General features: G+C 49.1%; 1 protein-coding gene across 1 annotated transcript in view; it reads right to left on the bottom strand.

Moving 5' to 3' along the window:
- HK2 (hexokinase 2) overlaps positions 1-18,266 on the bottom strand; it is a 62,684-nt gene extending 44,418 nt beyond the window's left edge. The window contains exon 1 of the mRNA XM_077843038.1: positions 17,750-18,266. Coding sequence (XP_077699164.1) covers positions 17,750-17,812 — 63 coding nt within the window. The 5' untranslated portion in view covers positions 17,813-18,266. The remainder of the gene's footprint in view (positions 1-17,749) is intronic.
- Between the last annotated feature and the right edge of the window lie 3,030 nt (positions 18,267-21,296).

Genomic DNA, 21,296 nt, shown 5'->3' with positions numbered 1-21,296 from the left:
GTAATAGGGTAGGAGTAGAGAATGGTAAAGGAGTAGAGAAGGGCCACTTCTCTTCTCCCTCCCCAGCCAACAGAAGACCAGGTTTGTCATGTTGGGTTTCATATTTGCAGAAATAAGGATTTTCCAGAACTCATTTGTTGCCAGCATTTATTAAAAAGCCATCACAGACTACCCAAGTCTATCAGCCTAAATCAGGAAGAACCCAATCATCCCTTCTCGTTCCTGACCTCAGGTCCATGATACCTCACTTGCCTCAGCCTCTCAGGGCTATGCGGACACTGGCCCACACCCCAAGATGGGTCACTGAACTGGGTTTCCTATCATACTGGAAAGCCAGAATGCTCCTGAGAAGCCCTGGCCTCCCTCACAAAGACGTTTGAGGCTCCCCAGGAGGTAAACTGGTACAGCTTCAGCCCAACACCAGACAAGGCCCCTCCCTATTGGTGGGAGGAATATCTCTGGTAACCCCAGGCCCAGGGCAACTTTAATCACCCTGGAAGCCTCCTGGCTCCTGATCCAGCGACACCTGGGCTGGCCCAGGAATACTATCTCACGGCTTATGATGTTAATGTACAAAATCCAGGGTCCTCAGACCAGAGGTCAATGACAGGCTACATCTGAGAAGAGCCTGAGAGGCCCTGGTGGGCAATGGTAATAACAGTAAATCCTTATGTGGCACGGACACTGTTCTCAAGGTTTTACATTCATTATTTAAGCTTCACAACAACCCTGTGAGGCAGGTAGTATTATCACCTCCATTCTACTGAGAGGGGGAAAGTGACATGCCCAGTCAGAGAACCAAAGGGCCAAGCTGGGACTGGACTGGATTGGACAGCCAGGCTCCTCTGTGCTCTTGTCTACTCTGCTAGAAGAATGCTCCTCTTCTGCTGGACAGCAGTGGGGTCTATAGACACAAAGGGCAAACAGCAGAGAGGGTGGCCCTTGGGGCTTGTCTGGCAAATCAGAGGACAGCAGGGGCAGCAGACGGGACTCTGAACATTGTCATGAGTTTGACACATGACAAAGTTGGAGCTCCCATATTACTACTTTCCCAAGAGGTATAGTGCCAAAAGCCTCACTGCCACCCACTCCCTACTCCCTGCCACCCTGCCACCACAGTTGGCTTTGGGTGTTACCAAGGAAGCCAGGAGAACAGAGTCTGTACTGCTCTGTTAAGACGATGCATGGCCACTTCTTGGAATGTGAGTTCATGTACACAAAGGTGGAGTGGCCACAGTTCTACAGTAGTCATTCTTAGTTTAACTTTGATGCTTAAGCTACAACAGGCTAGTTAGAATTCCAGGCAATACTTCTCATCCTTACCCCTCAAAGACTCTCAACAAGTAAATAGCCTTAATTCAAGTCATGTTGCCTTTTACCCAATAGAGTACAATCACCTTTTAGTGTTCGGTGACAGATGAAAACAATCATGATGATTGTTACAGTATTTAAACGTGTACCAAGTATTTCTTACCTGCCAGACACCATCCTATGACTTTACGGACTTAACCTCCATTGTCCTTTTGTACAACTACTACATCTCTGCTTTACACAGGGAAGACCAGAGCTATAATTCAAACTGGGTGCTTGGGACCCCCACCTCCTCTTCACCTGTCCTGCAGGCCCTCCTGGTGTGGGTGGACACTCCCTGCCCTGTGGTTTCCTGGATGACCAGAGGGCCCTATTTCCTCTAACACATAAGACTAAGAAAGGATGGGACAGCTTTGAAAAAATGCAACAAGAACACCATGGCCCAAACTTCCCTTCTTTCACAGGATGTTATGTGGCCTGAGTTTATTGGGAAGGAATGTTTCATCACCTCATGCCACAGCTTCCTAAAGATGCCGAGGGGTCCACCCATCCTTGGTTGGCACTGCTGTGTTGGGGGAGGGATGGCCAAGGGAGGCAGAAGCCAGGAACAAGAAAGCAGCCTCCATACAAAGACAATTTCCCTAGATTGGGAAGGAAGTGAATGCACTTTGCAGAATCCTGCCAACCCATGGTGTGGCCAGAGGGAGGGAACACCAGACCCAAAGTCATGGGACAAAGTCATTTGAGAGCTATCAAATGTATGCAGGCCAGTCCTATTGTAATAAATACTCTTAAAAATGCCCTTGGGGCATCACGTTCAAAATCCCACCACATGGGATCCCTGGGTGGCACAGCGGTTTGGCGCCTGCCTTTGGCCCAGGGCGCGGTCCTGGAGACCCGGGATCGAATCCCACGTCGGGCTCCCGGTGCATGGAGCCTGCTTCTCCCTCTGCCTGTGTCTCTGCCTCTCTCTCTCTCTCACTGTGTGCCTATCATAAATAAATAAACATTTAAAAAAACAAAAAAACAAAAACAAAATCCCACCACAGGTAGCATCCACATGTGTCAAGTTTGCCTCTCTCACCCCAACGGTCATCAAGCCTACGTTGGAATGCTTCTAAGCATGACATGCTCAGTACTCTAAATTGGTTAGCTACTACTACTGGTCAGCGCTAATTGGAATAAAATTCTTTATCAAACTGAGATAAATCCACTTCCTGATAACTTCTATCTAGGCCCCATTCTGCCATTTGGGATGAGAATTCCCAAACTTGGCTTTACATCAGCATGACTGACATGAGGAGCCTTTTAAAAACATTAAGAATCCCAAGATCCATTCCAGACTAACCAAATTGACACTTTTAGCCCTGGGTGCTCAAATAGCTCTCTCCTGGAGCTGCCATCCCCCATGCCAATAATCTGATAACAGAGGGCTAGGCTCTGGGTCTACATCACCCATGGTCATTTTTACCAGTTTTCTCCCTTTGAATCTTTGTCAGTCAGCAGTTAAGACATTAGGCTAAGTGTGAAATAATCCTGTGTTGATCCTGGGTGCTGGGAACTGGAAAAGATTAAACCCTGTACTTGCTGGAAACCCTTAGGTCATTGGAAACTATCAAAGCAGAATTATTAGGGCACCTGGCTCAGTGGTTGAGCATTTGCCTTCGGCTCAGGTCGTGATCCCGGGGTCCTGGGATCAAGTCCCAAATCAGGCTCCCTGTGGGGAGCCTGCTTCTCCCTCTGCCTATGGCTCTGCCTCTATGTGTCTCTCATGAATAAATACATAAAATCTTTAAAAAAAAGAAAAAAAGCAGAATCATTCAGGCCAACCCTCATTTTACAGCGAGTGACAGTCAAGTACAGGCTGTAGCATCAGAAAAGTCAGTGTTCAATCCTGGTTGTAGCACCTGTACAGGTGTGTAACAGTGGATGAGTCACTCTGACTGAGACCCAGCTCCCTCCCTGTCAAACAGGATGAACAGCCCCACACAGCAGTCACTGGCATAAATGAGGAACATAAAACTCTATCTACTCCTTCTCTTTTTCTCTTAGACTCCCCACTGGCCAATGGCACCCTCAGAGGCTAGCAAGGACATTTCTTAACCCTACCCTAGTCACATCCAGAGTTAACAAAACAGAGGCTGTTTCCCCAAATTGTTCCTTCTCTTTCTGTGGTTGAGTGTGTGGCCTATCACACTGGACTGCCTCTCTTTAAAACCCTATCCGGGAGAAAGAGGGAAAGAAAGGGGCTTTCCAAGCTGGAGAGACCAAGGTAGCCTGCCTTGGAAGCAAATGAAGGCCGCTTGCCTGCCTGGAAGCAAGCATGTGTATTAAAGAGAAAGAGATAGCAGTTTTAAATGACACCTCTTTAGCAATCTTGAGATTAGAACTTCCTCATTGGGCAAATTTGGTCATCTTTCTTCCTGTAACACACCAGTCTGAAACGCCTGTTTCCTCTAGAGAACTGGGAGTAGAGGCAGGGAAAGTTCGAATGAGAAATTAACCCCATACTCTTGATGAAATAAAACAGCAACCCAAAATGAGAAGCCCATACCCACATTTCCTCAAGACTAGCACTAAAAGGAGGGGAAATCATGCAAAGAGTGGATAGAGCCCGCCAACCTCCATTCAGAGGATCCCCCTCAATGTGTGCAGTGGCCTGGTGGAGCAGACAGAGCCCTGGCTAGGTATGCGGAAGCCCTGAAAAGAAAGGCCTAGAAGTAGCTGGAAAGGGACCTCAGAAAAACTGAGGCCAGGGGGTAGCCTTGACCAAGGTCACACAGTTAAGGCTACAGTGTAGATCACCTAGACACCTTCCTCTATTATCAAGAATAATAAAGGACAGTCTTACTGTTAGTCCACCAGGGCCCATGTCATCTTAGAGGCAACCCCAGTTGAATGACTGGTGGCCACTGCCTAGATCCTAGAGTGACTCTTTCTGGTCCCAGAGTGAAAATGGTCCTGATCAAACTATTCATACCCAGAAAAGAACAATATTTTGATCCTGACAGCTGGTTATATAAAGTACTACAAATCCTACCTTGAATACCTTCCTTAAGAGGTTTCAAAGGGAGGGAAGTGTAGAAGAAACTTCAAATTTCAACACCTGTAAGATTTGTATCATTCAACCCCAGAATCTCTGGTCACTGCTGCAACCTCATCTTCTCCCATTGTACAGCTTTCATTGAAAACCAATTATATGCAAAGCACTTCAGTGTACGGGAACATAATTTTAAAAGAAGTCAATTCTGGGGGCTCCTGAGTAACTTGGTCAGTTAAGCATCAGACTCTTTTGATTTGGGCCCAGGTCATGATCTCAGGGTCATGGGATCGAGCCCCTCATCAGGCTCCATGCTGAGCAATGAGCCTGCTAAAGATTCCCTCTTTCCCTCCCCTTCTGCCCCTGCCCGCTTCCCCTTCATGTTTTGCGTGTGCTCTTGCTATCTCTCTTGCTCTCAAATAAACAAATAATAAAGGAAATCACTTCTAGAAATGGATAGTAATGATGGTTGTAGGACAATGTAATGAACTGTATACTTTATACACACACACACACACACACACAATTTTTTTAAAGAACTCAAGATTCATGTTCTCTAGGACTTTTTACAAGAAAGGACAGAATTCAGCTCATATTATAGACCCAATAAATGTCTCTGAATTGAACAGAGGGATGGATCTCAGTAGATAACAAAGGCAAAGGCAAGGTGGCCCATGGAAGTATTACAGGTGTAAGTGGCCCATGAAAACAGCAAGCTGGGGAGACTCTGTTCTGGGATAAGAATATATATATCCAACATACATGTCAGTGGATATATGGTGACCTAGAGAGGAGGGGTATCCTGTGAAAGGGCTCAAGACAGTGTGGGCCAATGTCTTGGAAGGACATTATGAATTCCAGGACCAGCACGCTACTGTATTACATTAACTCTCTCTGTGATGTCTTTGTATTAATCTGATTGAAACCTACCGCTTTTAATCACAGGATCATGGGAAGGAACTGTGTAAAGTCGCTGTGTTGTTTACTGACCAGTTAATTCCTGTAGGGTTTGGCGCCAGGATAAAGTCTGGCTGCCCAGAGTTACTGCTTTCTGCTACAGGCCAATGAAATTCAAACCACTGACTCTAAGACAGCTGTCCTTTTTGCCTGGACTGTCAGGAAGCTCAGAGCTTTGCTCTCAGCTCCAGTGAACTATCCCTCATGTAAGTATGTCAGTAGTTATCCCTGCCTGCTCCCCGCCCCCCACTTTTTTTAAAGATTTTATTCATTTATTCATAAGAAACACCGAGAGAGAGGCAGAGACAGAGCGAGAAGCAGGCTCCATGCAGGGAGCCTGATGTGGGACTCGATCCCAGGACTCCAGGATCACACCCTGGGCTGAAGGCAGATGCTCAACCGCTGAGCCACGCAGGGATCCCTCTGCCTGCCCCTCTTACTGAAAGCTGAGCTCTATCACCTAATCCTTTTAGTAAGGAGACAAAAGAACTAATATAGGATCAAGCAAACCCTCATCAGTCATCTCTACAGTACACATCCTCCTGAAAATGAAATTCAAGTGAACAAATAAGGTAAGAAAGCATAAAAGCGTCAGGGCTGAGGACACAGGGACACTGAAGCAAAGGACTTTCTTTCTCCAGGCTTTGCATATTTCTGATTTAATAACCCAGAACCTTCTCTCCAGAAGACGCCAGATGCACAGTAGCTAATTCCTACCTTTTAGCTTCTTCCTGACCCCAAGCAGACCAGCTGACTGAATTCCAGCTTTCCTAGCACTCTGGTTCTTGTCCCAAAGATATAATCAGGTCATATATACAGAAATTAGGCAAAGGCTTCAAGGCTCCAACCTAACTTCCCGAAAGGAAATTTAGGAAAGACCACATCCTCTTGAAAGGCTTTGACTGGTCTCATCCGCTTTAATTCAAACCAGTCAAAATTGGGTTGGGGGTGCAGGGACAGGGATACTATACAGCAGGCAAGAAGACACTACCTACCATCACATCCAGCCACATATATAGATGAATCTCACAATATAAAATCGGGCAAGAAAAGCCAGACATGGGACGTCTGGGTGGCCCCACAGTTGAGCATCTATCTGCCCTTGGTTCAGGGAGTGATCCTAGAGTCCTGGGATCAAGTCCCACATCAGGCTCCCTGCAGGGAACCTGCTTCTCCCTCTGCCTGTGTCTCTGCCTCTCTCTGTGTGTCTTTTATGAATAAATAAAATCTTTAAAAAATAGAGAGGCCAGACACAAAAGTAGACATATCTTATGAGTCTATTCTTCTGAAGCACAGAAATAGAGCTCTGCTGACAGAAGGTGGGATAGTGTAATCACTCTGTGCTGCTAATGATCTATTACTGGATCTGGGTGGTGGTTACCTGGTGTTTTCAGTTTCCTATGTATACTATACTTCCATTTTTAAAAATAGGAAGAAAAAAGGGCAAGGTCCTGATTAGGCCCTGGTCTACCCACTACACATGGCCAGAGGGCCCAAGAGATCAAAGGAGGCTGTAAGAGGTCAAACCAGGGGGAAGAGCCAGGATCTAAATGCAGCCACACATAGCCTTCCAGTAGGCTGACACAGGCTTACAGCTTCATTTCAAAAGAATTTGTTTCTTGCATTACTCCTTTGCCAGTGCCACCTCAAATCTTTGACAACGAAAACCAAACCTCAGAGAAGCTTCCCCAAACCAAGGGCTGGCCAAGTCCCTGGCAAGACTCACTACATCCGGCGGTCAGCTGAGTGCCCTAACCTGGGGCACAGGTGTGCCCGTCCTGGGAAAGCCAGGTAACTACTGTCAGTGACCTCATTAATAATAATACCTTCACAGACTTCTCCTGGGAGGACCAGGGCTGTGCAAAGAGCAGCAAGTTTATTCTGTAATGGTGCCAAGGCAAGGCCAGATGTCTCTGATTAAAAAAAAAAAAAAAAAAAGAATGAAAACAAAAAAAAAGATAAACTGAGGAGGAAAAGACACAGCAGTTCCTCGATTCTTTAAGACTCCCTTCTCTGAAAGGCACCTAACCAATAGTAACAGGTCTGCCAGAACACTTTCCTCAGATGCGACGCGGCGGACGTCGCAGGGGCCACCAGGCCACCTCGGGGAGATTCCAGCTGACGCACCATGAGCTCACAAGCCCAGGGTGCCAGGGTGAGTGTGGAGCTGACCCAGGAGGCTTACAGGCCACGCCCCCCGGATCCTGTTGCACCTTGGTGAGTCACAGGCTTTCCTGTTCTTCCAGTTCTTGCCTCAGCTGCCTGGAGTTACCGCCAGACAGACCTCAGGCAGCAGCACCCCTTCAGGGGTCCAGGAGATGGGCATCTGGGACACCAGTCTTGGGAGCCTCCTGCCCTCACACATTCTGGGCCAGCTGTGAGGCAGCAGTGCAAGAATATGTTCTGATGCACAAGACCCTGGCACAGTTCATTTACACACCATTGATGGAGGATGCTAACTGGAGAGGGCCCCGGCCAGGGGCTGAGGGCACCAGTCTTTGCCTGCAAGGGGCTCAGTCTATTGGTGTCAGGTAAATACATTAGCAAGTAATTACAAACTGAAGGTAAGGCCAGAGTAGGCAGTTTTTTTCCCTGTAATAAAATACAGATTTATAACACTTAAACATGCATGTGTCAATACTATTCTAAGGAGTGTCTCAAAAAGGATAGAAATGTGTATATGTTGACCCCACACCTAGAATGTTCTCCTCCTCTGGCCTAACAAACTCCTACTTTGCCCTTCAGGGCCCAGCACAAATGGCCTCTCCCCAAATTCCCAGCTGCTAACACACTTTTGACACCTTATGTCCCCTGCTCTCGCTGGCCCTTGCTGGTCCCAGAGGACTAAAAGCACCAACTACATGTTCCCAACTTCATGTTTGTGATTCCAGCAGCTCTCTCAGTACTGCGATATAGTAGGTATTGAAGTCATAGGTCATGGTCACGTACAAGGGTCTATGAGTGTGCAGTGGGAGGCAGTGGGAGGCAGTGGAGAGTAACCTGGGTGACGGGGAGAGTTGGCCATTCCAGAATGCCCAGGAGCTCAGAGCCTGACCCTGTTTTTCAGGCCTGAGCCCTCACTGCTTGTGACTCTGGGGGCAGCATGTTTTCCTCTCCAGCTGCCTGTTCAGTCCCCCTGAGTCCCCTAAGGGTCAGACTCTGCCTCCCCTGGACAGCCCCATGACAGGGACCAGAGTCTGCCCGAGCCTCTCGTCCCACAGGGACATCTGAACTCCCTACTCCCGCCTGCTGCCAAGTGTCCCCTCAATCCCTGTGGATCTGTCGCTTGGCACCATGGCACCCCAGACCTTCCCAGTCTGCCCCACTCATCCCACAAGCACCAAAGGCAAGGCAACCATATACCCCAGATTGTCCAGGACAATCTCAGTTTATGCTGAGGCAGCAGCCTAAGTATTAACAGTGTCTCCGTTTACTCTCAAAAGTGGCCCAGTTTGGACAAATTATAGGGTTCCTCTAGGTACAGGCCACAAAGCAAATCCTGCCTTTGTTCTTGGGGAGCCCACACCTGACTGATGAGAAGAGCTCATGCTGCACGACTGGTGCCAAAAAGGAAATGGGGACCAAGAAACTGGGTTCCTGCTCTGGGGCTTGTCCTATATAAAGTTGGGCTGGTCACTCAGTAGACAGCACCTGGTTTCCTCATCTATAAAATGAAAGACTGGAACTAAATGATCCAAAGGTCCCTTCCCAACTGACACCTGACTCATAGCCCCATGAAAAATGGAACAAGTGACCTGTCTCCAGTTGTCCCAGGCAGTTCATGCTGGGGTCGGGGGTCTGGGTTCTGAGGTCAGACTGAAATTCAGGTTTGCCCTTGAGCAAGGTACTATCCCTTTTCTTTGCCTTGGTGTCTTCATCTGAATAATAGCTAATAATAATGTCTACCAGGGTGGGCTGCTTCCAGGGCGGGCTACTTCAGGATGGCCAGAGTTAGAGTGCACAGACAGAGCCCAGCACTTAGTAGTGTTTGTTATTTGAAAAGCTTTAGAAATTGGTGGGGGTGGGGGAGATGGAACTGATGAGACATGGCTAGAAGGCTTCATTGCAAGGTTGACAGAAAAATTTGGAAGGAAGAAAGAGAAGAAAATCTCTCAAATGGGAAAAAAGAAAAGTGCAGTTTCGCCATGCCCTTGTTTAACCCTAGTGGCTTATCTGGCTTCATTCCTTTATCAGACAATATGGAGATGCCAGAGGAAGAGTCTAGGAATAAGGCCTTTCAAGAACATTGAACATACCTCCATGATAGAACCACTGAGGTAAGGGTGAGGAGAATCAGGAAGGCTGGCTGGGTGGGTACCAAGGGCCAGGGTCTCAGCATGACTCACTCTCTTAGTTAACTCCAAAATAAATTTTAACCAAGATCTCTCCAAATAAGGAACATAGGGAAATGCTCTGAGACCCATACATAAAAGTGCAAAAAGTATGGCCACTCCTAAGAGAGGGCAACATTTCAGGGAAACAAGGCCAAGACTCCCACCTGGGTTTGGACAAGCCAAAGCCTGTACAGGAACAAGGGGAGGAGAAAGTGGGTTCCACACAGAGGGTTGCCTTGAGCTTTGTCAAGAGGCAGGGGCACCTGAGTATCAGGAGGGGCCACAGTGGACAGCCCAGAGTCCGCATGAGGGGCCAAGAGCTCTCTGCTCACACCCAAGATGGCAAGACACACTCCTCCTGATTTGCCAAAAGACTGTGGGAATGATGGTTCCCTTCAGTGAAATTCTAGGGGTCAGTGGGACCAAAACCTACCATGACCTGGTCCTATGACTCAACAGCCCAGGGTACACAGCCCCCACAAGCAGTTTCCCCAGCAAGAAGCCAGAATCTGGGGCAGATGTGAGGAGAGTAAGCAAGCATCTCACTGGCCAACTACAGTGTAAGTGGGCCTCAGCAACTGCCCTGGGAGCCTCTGCCCTTTGGTGTGGGGGACTGAAGAGGAGGGGACTAGGTTTCTACAGTGAAAAGGATGGAACTAATGCTATGGTCAGTCATGCCTTCCAGTGAGGATGCTTTAATCTGTGGTACAATGACTGTGGCATCACACACACACACACACACACCCTACCCCCCACAGTGGGGAGGCTACTTCCCAGGGGACCCAAAAGAAAGCAAGTTAGAGAAAGAACTCAGGAATGGTTCTCCTATGCCCAGGAAAGAGACAGTTTTCTCTGTTTTTTTTTTTTTTTTTAAAGATTTTTTTTATTTATTCATGAGACACAGAGAGAGGCAAAGACACAGGCAGAGGGAGAAGCAGGCTCCCTCTGGGGAGCCTAATATGGGACTCGATCCCAGAACCCTGGGATCACGCTCCGAGCCAAAGGCAGATGCTCACTGAAGCCACCCAGGGGCCCCAGAAAGAGACAGTTTTAGAAGGCAGAGAGGGCAGCGAGGACACTTCCTTATCCCTCAGCCTCACGAAATTTCCATCTCTGTCCTCCTTGTCTTCTACTCAACCCGACATCAGATGGCATCAATGTTCCAGGACCCATATGTCCTAAAAGCCCTTGGGAAAAAAGAAACAGGGCCTCTTTTGCTCCTGCCCAGATGGACAGCACCGTAGGGTATCTAAGAATGTAGTACTATATGTATGTAGTCTTCTATGTACTAATATTTAACACATACAGAGTTGACTATGTGTCAAGCACAGCTCTAAGAGCTTCACATATACTAACTCTCTTTAATCCCTACAGTAACCTATGAGGGTGTTATCCAAAAACTCTCCACTTTACCAGAGGAGGAAACCAAGACCTGGAAAGATTAAATTAACTAACCCAAGTTCACAGGGCTGGTTACATAAGGCAGGACTCAATCCTGGGAGACTGACTCTATCACTCCCCATACAGCCCCTTCCAATATGACTGTTGGAGTGGCCCTTAATGAGTATCACTAGCCCTGCTTCTCTGTTCCCAGCTAGAGCAGCACCTGGGCTCATGTTCCGCCAGGCTCATCGGCTTTGTTCACAAGTCTGATGGATGCTTGGCCTCGGTGGAAATCCCAGCAACAATCAGGTAAGAGTCTCCTGGGGACAACTGAGCAGACTTCTCTCCCACTGGCTTCCTGCAGTGCTTACATTGTAGGCATTTTATTGGTGGAAGGCAGAAAAACAGTAACCCAGGTAACCCACCCTTCTTCAACCAGGGGTCATGGACATCTGCTGACTGCTGTGGCCTGCAAACTTCACCTCAAATTCATCTATTCGTCTTTTGTAAAAGGCCACTCACCACCATGATCTCTTCACAACCTGCGAGCTGAAAGCCAAGGTCCTGGTTACAGCTACTATTAACTAGCTGTGTGATCATGAACAATGTGCTATAAAGCTAAAGGAAGGGATGAACTATGTTCTTCTAACACAGTTTCTCAACCTACGGATATTTAGGGCCAAAAATGTCTTTGTTGCAAGGGGTTTTCCTGTGCACTCTAAGATTGAGTAGGTCCCTTGCCTCTACCTCCTAGAGGCAGCAACACATCCTGACCCACCTACCTGGTGACAGACAAAAATGTCTCCAGACATACCAAAGCCCACTGGAGGGCAAAATTGCTAACACTTGAAAACTATGGCTCAAAAGAAGTCATAACAAAAACAAAACAAAACAAATAGAATACAGGTTTTGGCTCTATAAACTTGGGAGGCTGGGAATTTTTCCTCTTTATTATAGGTTGGCATACAGATAGCCCCTCATAAAAGATTGTGTGGCCCAAAATGCCAACAGCGCCAAGGCTGAAACACCTGCTTTAGGAGTAAAGCAGAAAGAGCCACTCCAGTGCAAGGAAGTATGGCCTGTCCCTTATGAGCATATGATATTAAGACTCAGGCAATGAACTCTGGGATCTGATCTGCTCTCTGCCACCCCCCACCCCTCATTCCACCCCTGGCCCCCCACTGCTTTGGAAAGGAAAAGACAGACAACACACAGTGTTGGAAAACAAACCAAACTTGCTGACTTCAAAATTCAACAATGATAATGAGGAACCCATTATCAAGAGTCGTCTTGTAAAGAAATATCTGAACAAAGGGCATCAGTTTTCTAGGGTTCCTGAGGTCTTTTAGTACATCAGATCTCCTTAGGCTGGCTGCCAGATTTTGAGAAAACTGTTGTGAATTGTGCTGTTTTGATTTCCCCTGGAAAAGGGCCCCTAACTGCCCTCAAACTCCTCAGGGTGCTGGAAACGTTCATCTTTGAAAAGTGATGTTTGAAAAAAAAAAAAAAAAGTTGGCTTTGTCTGAGGAGCCTCAGAGGGAATTTTAATTAACTCAATGGTAAAGAAAAGTGCTTCCTAGCACTGTCTGAAATAGTAACTGGCCAAACAAAAATAAATAAATAGCAAAAAGCTACAAAATATTCCTCCTACCATCAAATGCTTTTGAGCAGGGAAGGGACAGTATTAAGACACTAAGTATTATGTACACAGTGAACAAATGAGAAACCGTATCTGTCAATGTCAGTTAACTGGGTCAAGAATAATCTTAGTGAGGTTGTGGTCAGTAGTTTACTCCTGCTACTTTAAACCCTTCCCAGAAGATTAAATGGCACATAGTAGGTGCTCAAGGCACACCAGTCAAGGCTCCCTTCAGGTCTCCAACCTCTTACCTCGTGATGCTCCCACTCTTGGCTGCTGCCTTATCTCACTAGACAACTGAAAGGTATCTGAGTTTCAGTTTCTCACATCATAGCCAGAGGGCCTGGTACCCCCAGTAAGTTCTCAAAAAACATTGAAACTCTTCATCTTTCTTGACTCTTGGGGGCTCTCTGTTGAATTTTCTGCCTCCAAGATATCCACCCCTCCCTCACCCAGAAAAGAGCCCAAGTGAGCTATCTATATTCCATAATCAGAGTGAAAATATGACACCACTCTATGCATGTTAAAACAATTTGGCGAAGGTCTAAAGCAAGGCATGCATACTTCATTTCACTTCTACAGTTAAAACTCATTCTCACTCCTAAGAGGCAAAAATCCTTTATCTTGAATATTAATTATACAACAGTTAATAAAAAAGAATCCTCTATCTCTCCACAGAGAGGACAGAGCCTTGATTGCTAGAAGACAGGAAAACACCTTTACCCTCCCCTTCTCCCTCCCTGTGTCCCCCACCCATTCCCTTTCTCCTCAGGATCAGCCTCAGGGTCAGGATCAGCCTCAGGCCTTAATGAAAGAAAAGCCCACCACCTTTCTTTTTTTTTTTTTTAATCTTTTAAAATATTTTTATTTTTTATATTATGATTTTTTAATAATAAAATTTTTTATTGGTGTTCAATTTGCCAACATATAGAATAACACCCAGTGCTCATCCCGTCAAGTGCCCCCCTCAGTGCCCGCCACCCAGTCACCCCCACCCCCTGCCCTCCTCCCCTTCCACCACCCCTTGTTCGTTTCCCAGAGTTAGGAGTCTTCCATGTTCTGTCTCTCTTTCTGATATTTCCTACCTATTTCTTCTCCCTTCCCCTCTATTCCATTTCACTATTATTTATATTCCCCAAATGAATGAGACCATATAGTGTTTGTCCTTCTCCGATTGACTTATTTCACTCAACATAATACCCTCCAGTTCTATCCACGTCGAAGCAAATGGTGGGTATTTGCTTCGAATGGATAAAGAAGATGTTTATGTATACAATGAAATATTACTCAGCCCACCACCTTTCTTAATGTCCCTCTATCCACCCATCCCTTCAGCCCGGTACCAGCCATCCCCCAACCTGCCTCTCACTCTCCTCTTCTGGCAGCCCTAGCTCAGCTTGTCTCCAGAAAGGTCCCCTCCCTTTTCCTCACACTCACTAAGTACTTCATCAGTGGCCAGAAATAGTGGCTACAAAGGTGAGCAGCCAGGATTCTCGCTGCCCTGAGGAAGGAACTAGAACTGAAAACCACCTGGTCTAATGCATGGTGGGCTGATAAAAATGCCATGATGGGGGCACCTGGGTGGCTCCATCATTTAAATGTCTGCCTTCGGCTCAGGTCATGGTCCCAGGGACCTGGGATCAAGCCCCCATGGGGCTCCTTGCTCAGAGGGGAGTCTGCTTCTCCCTCTGCCTCTGCCCCTCCCTCCACTCATACACTCTGTCTTTCTCAAATAAAATCTTGAAAAATAAAAAAAAACCATTGGTCATAAGAACTCCCATTTAAAAAAAAAAAAAATGCCACGATAGAGCAAAAGCACCTCGTGTGAAGAGCATGGCATTCAAAGGAAGGGTGATCCAAGTCCTTGGGGAGTGAAGGGGTCAAGGCGCATTCAACCAGCAGGGTTAAAAGGCTTCTGAAATGTTCCAGTCTGACTTCAAAAAGAGAATGGAAACAGAGAAACCCTAGGAGGCCTCTGAATTAAGCCAGAGACTGGTTGACAAATGTGTAGCAATCAGAAAGGAAAGTCAATGAAATGAGTCCAGAGCTCCCAGCCAGAATAGCCAGAGGGTAGTGGTGCCATTAATATAACCAAGAGAAGAGCTAGTTGCATTTCTGGGCATGCTGAGTGACAGTGCTGCCAGCATCCCAGAGTGAATGCAGACACAGGCCAGGATGGAGTTGACTATTGTTCCCAGGAGCAGGTGAGTGTGGTCAAGAGCATGGGGCTCTGGAGCCCAACTGCATGGCTTTAATTCCCAGCTCTTACAAAAAAATCTAGTGACCTTGGACAAGTTCCTGTGCCTTTGTTCCTTACCAGTAAAACAGGGATGCTGATAATAACCGCATCTACTTTGTGAGGTGAGGTTGTTAACATTAATGCGCTAACACATGTAAAGAGCTTAAACCAGTGCCTGGTACACAGTAAGTGCTTTATATGTTTGCTCTTGAGTTTCAAAGCATCAATCAGCAAATGTGAGCAAATAACCCTTACTCTCCTCTTAATGGTACAAAACACTGGACTTGTTCATCAGGAGACAAGGTGGGTGGGGACTAGTTCTAGGTAGGTGAATCTAAGTTTTCCATGCCTCCAACTACAACCCGGAATATGTAAGATAATGATTTCAGGAGAGTCCAAATCAAGGCTTTTTCAAAAGACTCTCTAAAATTAAAACTCAAGCTTCAGCCTTCTCTCCTAATTTGTTCTTGTAGCAGGAACTGAAAAAGAGGCTTCTAGGGGCACTTGGGTGGCTCAGTCAGTTAACTGACCTTGACCTCAGCTCAGATCTTGATCTCAAGGTCCTGAGTTCAAGCCCCACCCTGGGCTCCACACTGGGCGTGCAGTGGAGCCTCCTTAAAAAAAGAAATAAAGAAAAGATAATTCCAAAATATTCTCTGATTCTCTTTCTACTTCCTATCTAATGGCAGCTGTAATCAAACAGCTTTACTCAATTACGTCTAGAGACCAAGTCCCAGATTCTGATACCTGGTAAATTAAAGGCCTGACTCTATTGTGCCCCCATTGGTAATTTAGAGGAAGGACACCCAGTGTCCACCCAGACACTTCACAGGCTAAAAGGAAGCTGTGAGTGTAGATAAGAGTAGCCTACAAAAGACACATTCTACTTTACCGTGTTTAATCATCACAACTCCATAAAGTGGACAAGTCTGCTGCTGTCACTCCTGTTTTATAAAAAGAAACCAACAGTCCAAAGAGGCAAAGTGACTTGCTCAGGGTCCTGTGGTTAATAAATGACAAAAGAGAGATTAGAACTCATTTCCAGATACCCCAGCTTATTAATTCTCTTTCCAATCTGGGACAAAAGAGATGATCGCCATACCAGGACAGTTTGAGTCTTAGCCTCCTTCCTCTGGATTAGGGGAGAGTAAATTGGTAAAAGAATTAAAATGTCCTGGAGTGATATTCACACGACTGAGAAGACCTTCACCAAATTAATAATCCTCCAGCTTCCTACTTTAGGATTGCCAAGGGATGAGTCTTGCCCAAGGGTTAACTCACTTCTTGGGCAGAGAAGCCCAAAGAAGATGCCAAGATCCTACCGGCTCACACATACATTCTTAAACTGAAATAAAGTGCAGAGCAGGGCCACATCCCAGGAGTGAGAGAGCAGCAATCTTTTATTTCGAAGCAGAGTAAAACTCAACTAAACCAGCCGCCCACTCCTCCCTACTCCAGTCTGAGGCTAAATATTGCCATGCTTTATTTGGGGGTTCACCTGCCACCGCTCTGAAAACACGAGGGTAACCCACCATCCTCTCCTTTGCTCTCGGAACCCCCAGGATGGGAGTACGAGCCCGTCGCGGCGCCGAACAATTATATCAAGATATTCTCCCAAAATGCGTTCCCTCTAAGACAACAGAAATCTCAAGTATGTAATTGGGCAACGCTGTCATTGCCTCACAGCTCTGGACACCCCCACCGCCGCCCAGCCCGTCCCCTCTTCTCAAGTCCTAGCTGAGGTCCAGGGTCAGGTGCCCGTCCTGAAATCCCGGTATTTCAGAAACTCAATGCTCCCCAGGGTGATAGCGCCTCGGGCCCAGCCCCAGCCCCGGCCCCACCCCCACCCCCACCCCACGCCCGGAGGCACCTAGAGCTGGGCTCCCGGCGGGGCCAGAAGCTCTTTCTTATGCAAATGACCTGGCCCCGGAGCCCGGGCCTCGGGGGCCGCCGGGCCCGAGGTGAGCAGATCTGTCAGAGCCTAGGGCAGGGAAAAAGCTCCCTGACGTAACGAAAACTTTCCAAAGAAGACGGGAAAGCGGGGCGGGGGTGGGGGTGGGGGTGGGGGGTCCCCTTCGAGTAACTTTCAGTTGCACACCAACCAAAGCTCGCCTCCTACTTGGAGGCGGGCGCAGGGGACTCCGGGTCCCGAGGCACCTCTGGAGGAGAGTGCACGCCCCTCGCGGGGCCTCCGTTCCGGGGAGGGGGCGCGGCGGGCGGAGCTCCCCGGCCCGGCTCCCGGCTCCCGGCTCCGGCTCCCGGCTCCGGCTCCCGGCTCCCTCCCGGACGGGCCTCTGCCCCAGCGCACCTCCGCAGGCCCCGAGGAACGCCGAGGGGAGCCGTGCGTCCCCAGAACGCTGTCCTTCCGCACTGGAGCCCCCCACCCCGGCATCCCACGTGGCGGCGGGGCCTCCCCCCACCCCCACCAGCCACGATTCTCCCCCACGTGCTCTCGCCGGAACTCCGGCAGCGAAAAGGGGGCTCCTCCCACGTGGGCCTCGCAGTCTCAGACTACGTGCCGGGTGACCCGCCCCTCCAGCGAGGGAGAAAAAAAAAGCGCGACTGCGCGCAGGATGGCAGGAAGGCGGAGAGCCGCGCGGTGCGCGAGCCCCGGCGCCTCGCACGCGCGCACACGCCTGCCCGTGCCTAGCGGACGTGGCTCCTCGCGCCCCGGGGTTGCCCGGCGGCCCTGACTTTTTCCGCGTCCTCCAGCACGAATGCGGAGGAAGCGGTTCCCCGCAGGGGCGAGGAGGAGCGTCGCGGCCGGCCGGGGCCCCAAAGTGGGGGCCGGGGACCACGCAACTTTGCCAAAGGCGAGCCAGCCGCCCCTGCGCGCGCTCACTGACCTTCTGCACCTGGTCGTGGTTGAGCTCCGTGAAGAAGTAGGCGAGCAGATGCGAGGCGATCATCCTGCCGCGCGCGGCCTGACGGCGCCGAGTTAGGAAACCGAGGTTGGTGAGAGCGCGTGCGGGGGAAGAGCGCAGCGCGGTCCGACCGCTTTGTATCCGGGCTCGGCGGCCCGGCGGGGAGCCGCGAACCGGGCGGCACGGAAAAGAAGGCGATGGCACGCCCAGCTGGAGAGTCTGGAGTCTCCAGAAATCGGTCTGGGGAGTCCCGATTGCTAGAAGGCGCCCAAAAATCACTGCCGGGACGTGGCGGGCTGCCCCACCGCTGAGGCGCTAACTCCTCCACGGGATCACTGGAGGCTCAACTTGGGAAGAATCTCGGTCCGGCCTCCCTTGGGCGAGCGGACCCCTCCGGCTCCCGCGCGCGCTGCCCTTGCCCACGGCTCTCCTCCGCGCGATGACACGGCGGCGCTGGCGGCAGCCCGGGACTTCTGCTCGCGAGTTTCGTGCAACAATGTGGCTTATTGAGGGGCTGCCGGCTCGCGGGCCTCCGGGCGGGTGACGCGCGCGCGCCCATTGGCTGCAGGGGGAGGGTGTGTGCGCCCACGGGCCGCCCGCCGCCGCGGCGCAGCCAATCCGTGCGCACGGCCCGCGGGCGCGGCCCCTCCGACACCCGAGTCGGCAAACTGGAGGGGCGCGCCCGGGGCAGGGGGCGGGGCCGGGCGGCCGGGATGGGACGTGTGGTCCGTGGCGAGAGGCTGGGACGGCAAGGCGCATGAGCCACCGCCGCGTCAGGCTCAGCTCTGGGTGGGGGGCGCGTGATCACAGACCCGGCGTGTGGCACGACTGGGAAGACGGGTCACCCGACCAGCACGTGCCTTGTGCGGGAAGAGGGATACCGTCTGGTGTCTCGGGGTCACGTGAGGCGCCCCCCCACCCCTCACTGCTGGGTCACATTTCTGAGACATCTTAGTCCTCACCTGTTGTGGCTCAACGGGGCGCAGCGCTGAAGCAAGATGAGGCGCCGCCGAAGCTGCTGCTTACTTTATGTCAAGCGTCGCAATACAGATAGGCTGTGGGTTTTACTGACCTCTTTTTACAGATGAGGAAACTGAGGCACGGGCCGTTAAGAGGCTTGCCCAGGGCCCCACAGCTATGTGGCAGATGGAGGAAGGAACCCATGCCCGTCTGACTTTGAAGCCCAAAGGTTTTCCCTATTTTCCTATCCTACCGCTCTAAGCGCCCGGGGAAGTAGAAAGCAGGAAAGGAGCTTTATCAGCAGCTGTAGGATGGACGCGTGGGTGAAACTGGGTGGGTGAGAAGTGAGTAACGGAAGGACCCTGGACGTGTGTGGGGTGGGGGGCTTGGGGATGTTGAAAGGAGTGGCAGGTCCAGCCACAGCTAATGCCTGGCACCAGACTGAGTTTATGTATGCGATGGCAGCTTGCAAGAATGTGGAGAAGAGCAGAGCCTGGGGTTGGAGAGGTCACAGAGGAGGCAAGCAAGATGAAGGGATGCCCTGTTCTACTGAGGAGTCCTCTCCTCTCCTCTCTCCAACAGTCAGGTGCTATCTGCAATGTATATATTATTATAGTATTATGTAAGTTAGAAGTGTTCATGGTTGGAATATACCGGCAGAAATAACAAAAACATCCATGATCCAGCCTCTCAGCAAAACTTCTTGAAAGCTACATACCCCTGCCAACTATACCTTCACCCTTCTCCTTCCCCGTACTCCAGTCGGGCCTGGGTCCCAAACTTCTTTTGTTACAGTCACCATAATGACTTATTCATTGCCAAATCCTGTGTTCTTATCCCTTTTTTACCCTTTATCCACTTCTAGTGATACCCACGCACAGTTGACCGCATCCTGCATCTGGACACACCTTCTTCTGTGGGAGCTGGAGAAGCTCCATCCTCCTGGTGTCCCTCTAGCTCCTCAGACCCTGTTTTCTCTACTGGTGAGTGCTGGAGTATTCCAGGGCTCTCCTCCACCCTCTGCGCTGGTTATGCTCTCTTCCTGGGTCATCCCTCCCAGCCTCATGATTGTTGCTATCATGACAGGCCGGTAACTCACAGATGGAAATCTACAGCAAGGACCTCTCTAGGAGCTCCAGACTTATTTCTCCAACAACCATTTGTCATCTGCATTGAATGACTACACTCTCACACTTAACATCCAAAGCCAAATGGAACTTTTCTTTCCTCATCTATTTCTTTTCCAGTTGCCTCAGCAAATGACATCACCCTCCACCCTAAGTCATCATTAATTCAGTCCTCCCCCTCATTCTCATATCCAGTAAGTCCATCAGCAAGCAGTCAATTTGGCCCATAAAATAAACCCTGTAATTGACTGCTTCTCTCCATGTCCTTGGACACCTTTTCAGACACAAGCCGCCAACAACTGGCCAGAGCCAAAACCACATCAGCCCACCTTGTCCTAGCTTCCATTCATGCCTGTCTCCATCCTGACCCTTATACAATCTTCTCGTTCAGGGACCAAAGTGAACTGTAAAAGGTAAACCATTCAGAGATGCCTGGGTGGCTCAGTGGTTGAGCATCTGTCTTCAGCTCAGGGTATGAACTCCGGGTCCTGGGATCGAGTCCCACATCAGGCTCCCCACAGGGAACCTACTTGTCCCTCTGCCTATGTCTCCACCTTTCTGTGTGTGTCTTATGGATGAATAAATAAATAAAATCTTTAAAAGAAAGATTTTATTTATTTATTTATTTATTTATTTATGATAGACATAGAAGGGTGGGGGCAGAGACACAGGCAGAGGGAGAAGCAGGCTCCCTGCCAGGAGCCCGATCCGGGACTTGATCCCAGGACTCCAGGACCATGCCCTGGACCAAAGGCAGGCGCTAAACCACTGAGCCACCCAGGGATCCCCAATAAATAAAATCTTAAAAAAAAAAAAAAAGATAAACTATTCTATGTCTCTCCCTCCCTCACTCAAAGCCATCTAGTTGGGTTTCTAATCCTAGAATAAAATTCAAAATCCTGACAATGATATGATATGGCTTCCTTTTCACCTCATCCCATACTACTTTTCCCAGTACACTGCTTGGCATTCACAAGGGCATGTTGTCCTCAAAAATGACAAACTGTTCCCCACCCAAGGGCCTTTACTCTTTGTTTTTCTTCCATCTGGAATATTCTCCAGATCTGGGTCCAGCTAACTCAGAGGTTAACTGAAATACCACCTCTTCTGAGGACTTTATTCTAATCAATTTATCTCAAGTGATTCCCCCAGTCACTCTCATGTGCCCCTGGCTGACATCCTACTGATTTTCCTATTGTTCTTTCTCTCTGTGCTAGACTGTGAGCTGTAAGAAGGCAGAGTCTGCAACTATGTTGTTCCCTCACATCTGCAGTGCCTAGAATGGTGCCCAGCATATGGTGGGCACACAGTAAATATTTGTTGAATATCTAAATGAGTAGAAGAAATTTTAAAAATAACTATTGTTCATGTTTTGTATAACAAATATACACATGCAGAAGGAGAGAAAGAGTTTATAGTTTTATATATTATTTCTCTAATCT

Source organism: Canis aureus, chromosome 12 (genome assembly GCF_053574225.1).
Source record: "Canis aureus isolate CA01 chromosome 12, VMU_Caureus_v.1.0, whole genome shotgun sequence".
NCBI lineage: Eukaryota > Metazoa > Chordata > Mammalia > Carnivora > Canidae > Canis > Canis aureus.
This window is presented reverse-complemented; position numbering and strand designations above follow the sequence as displayed.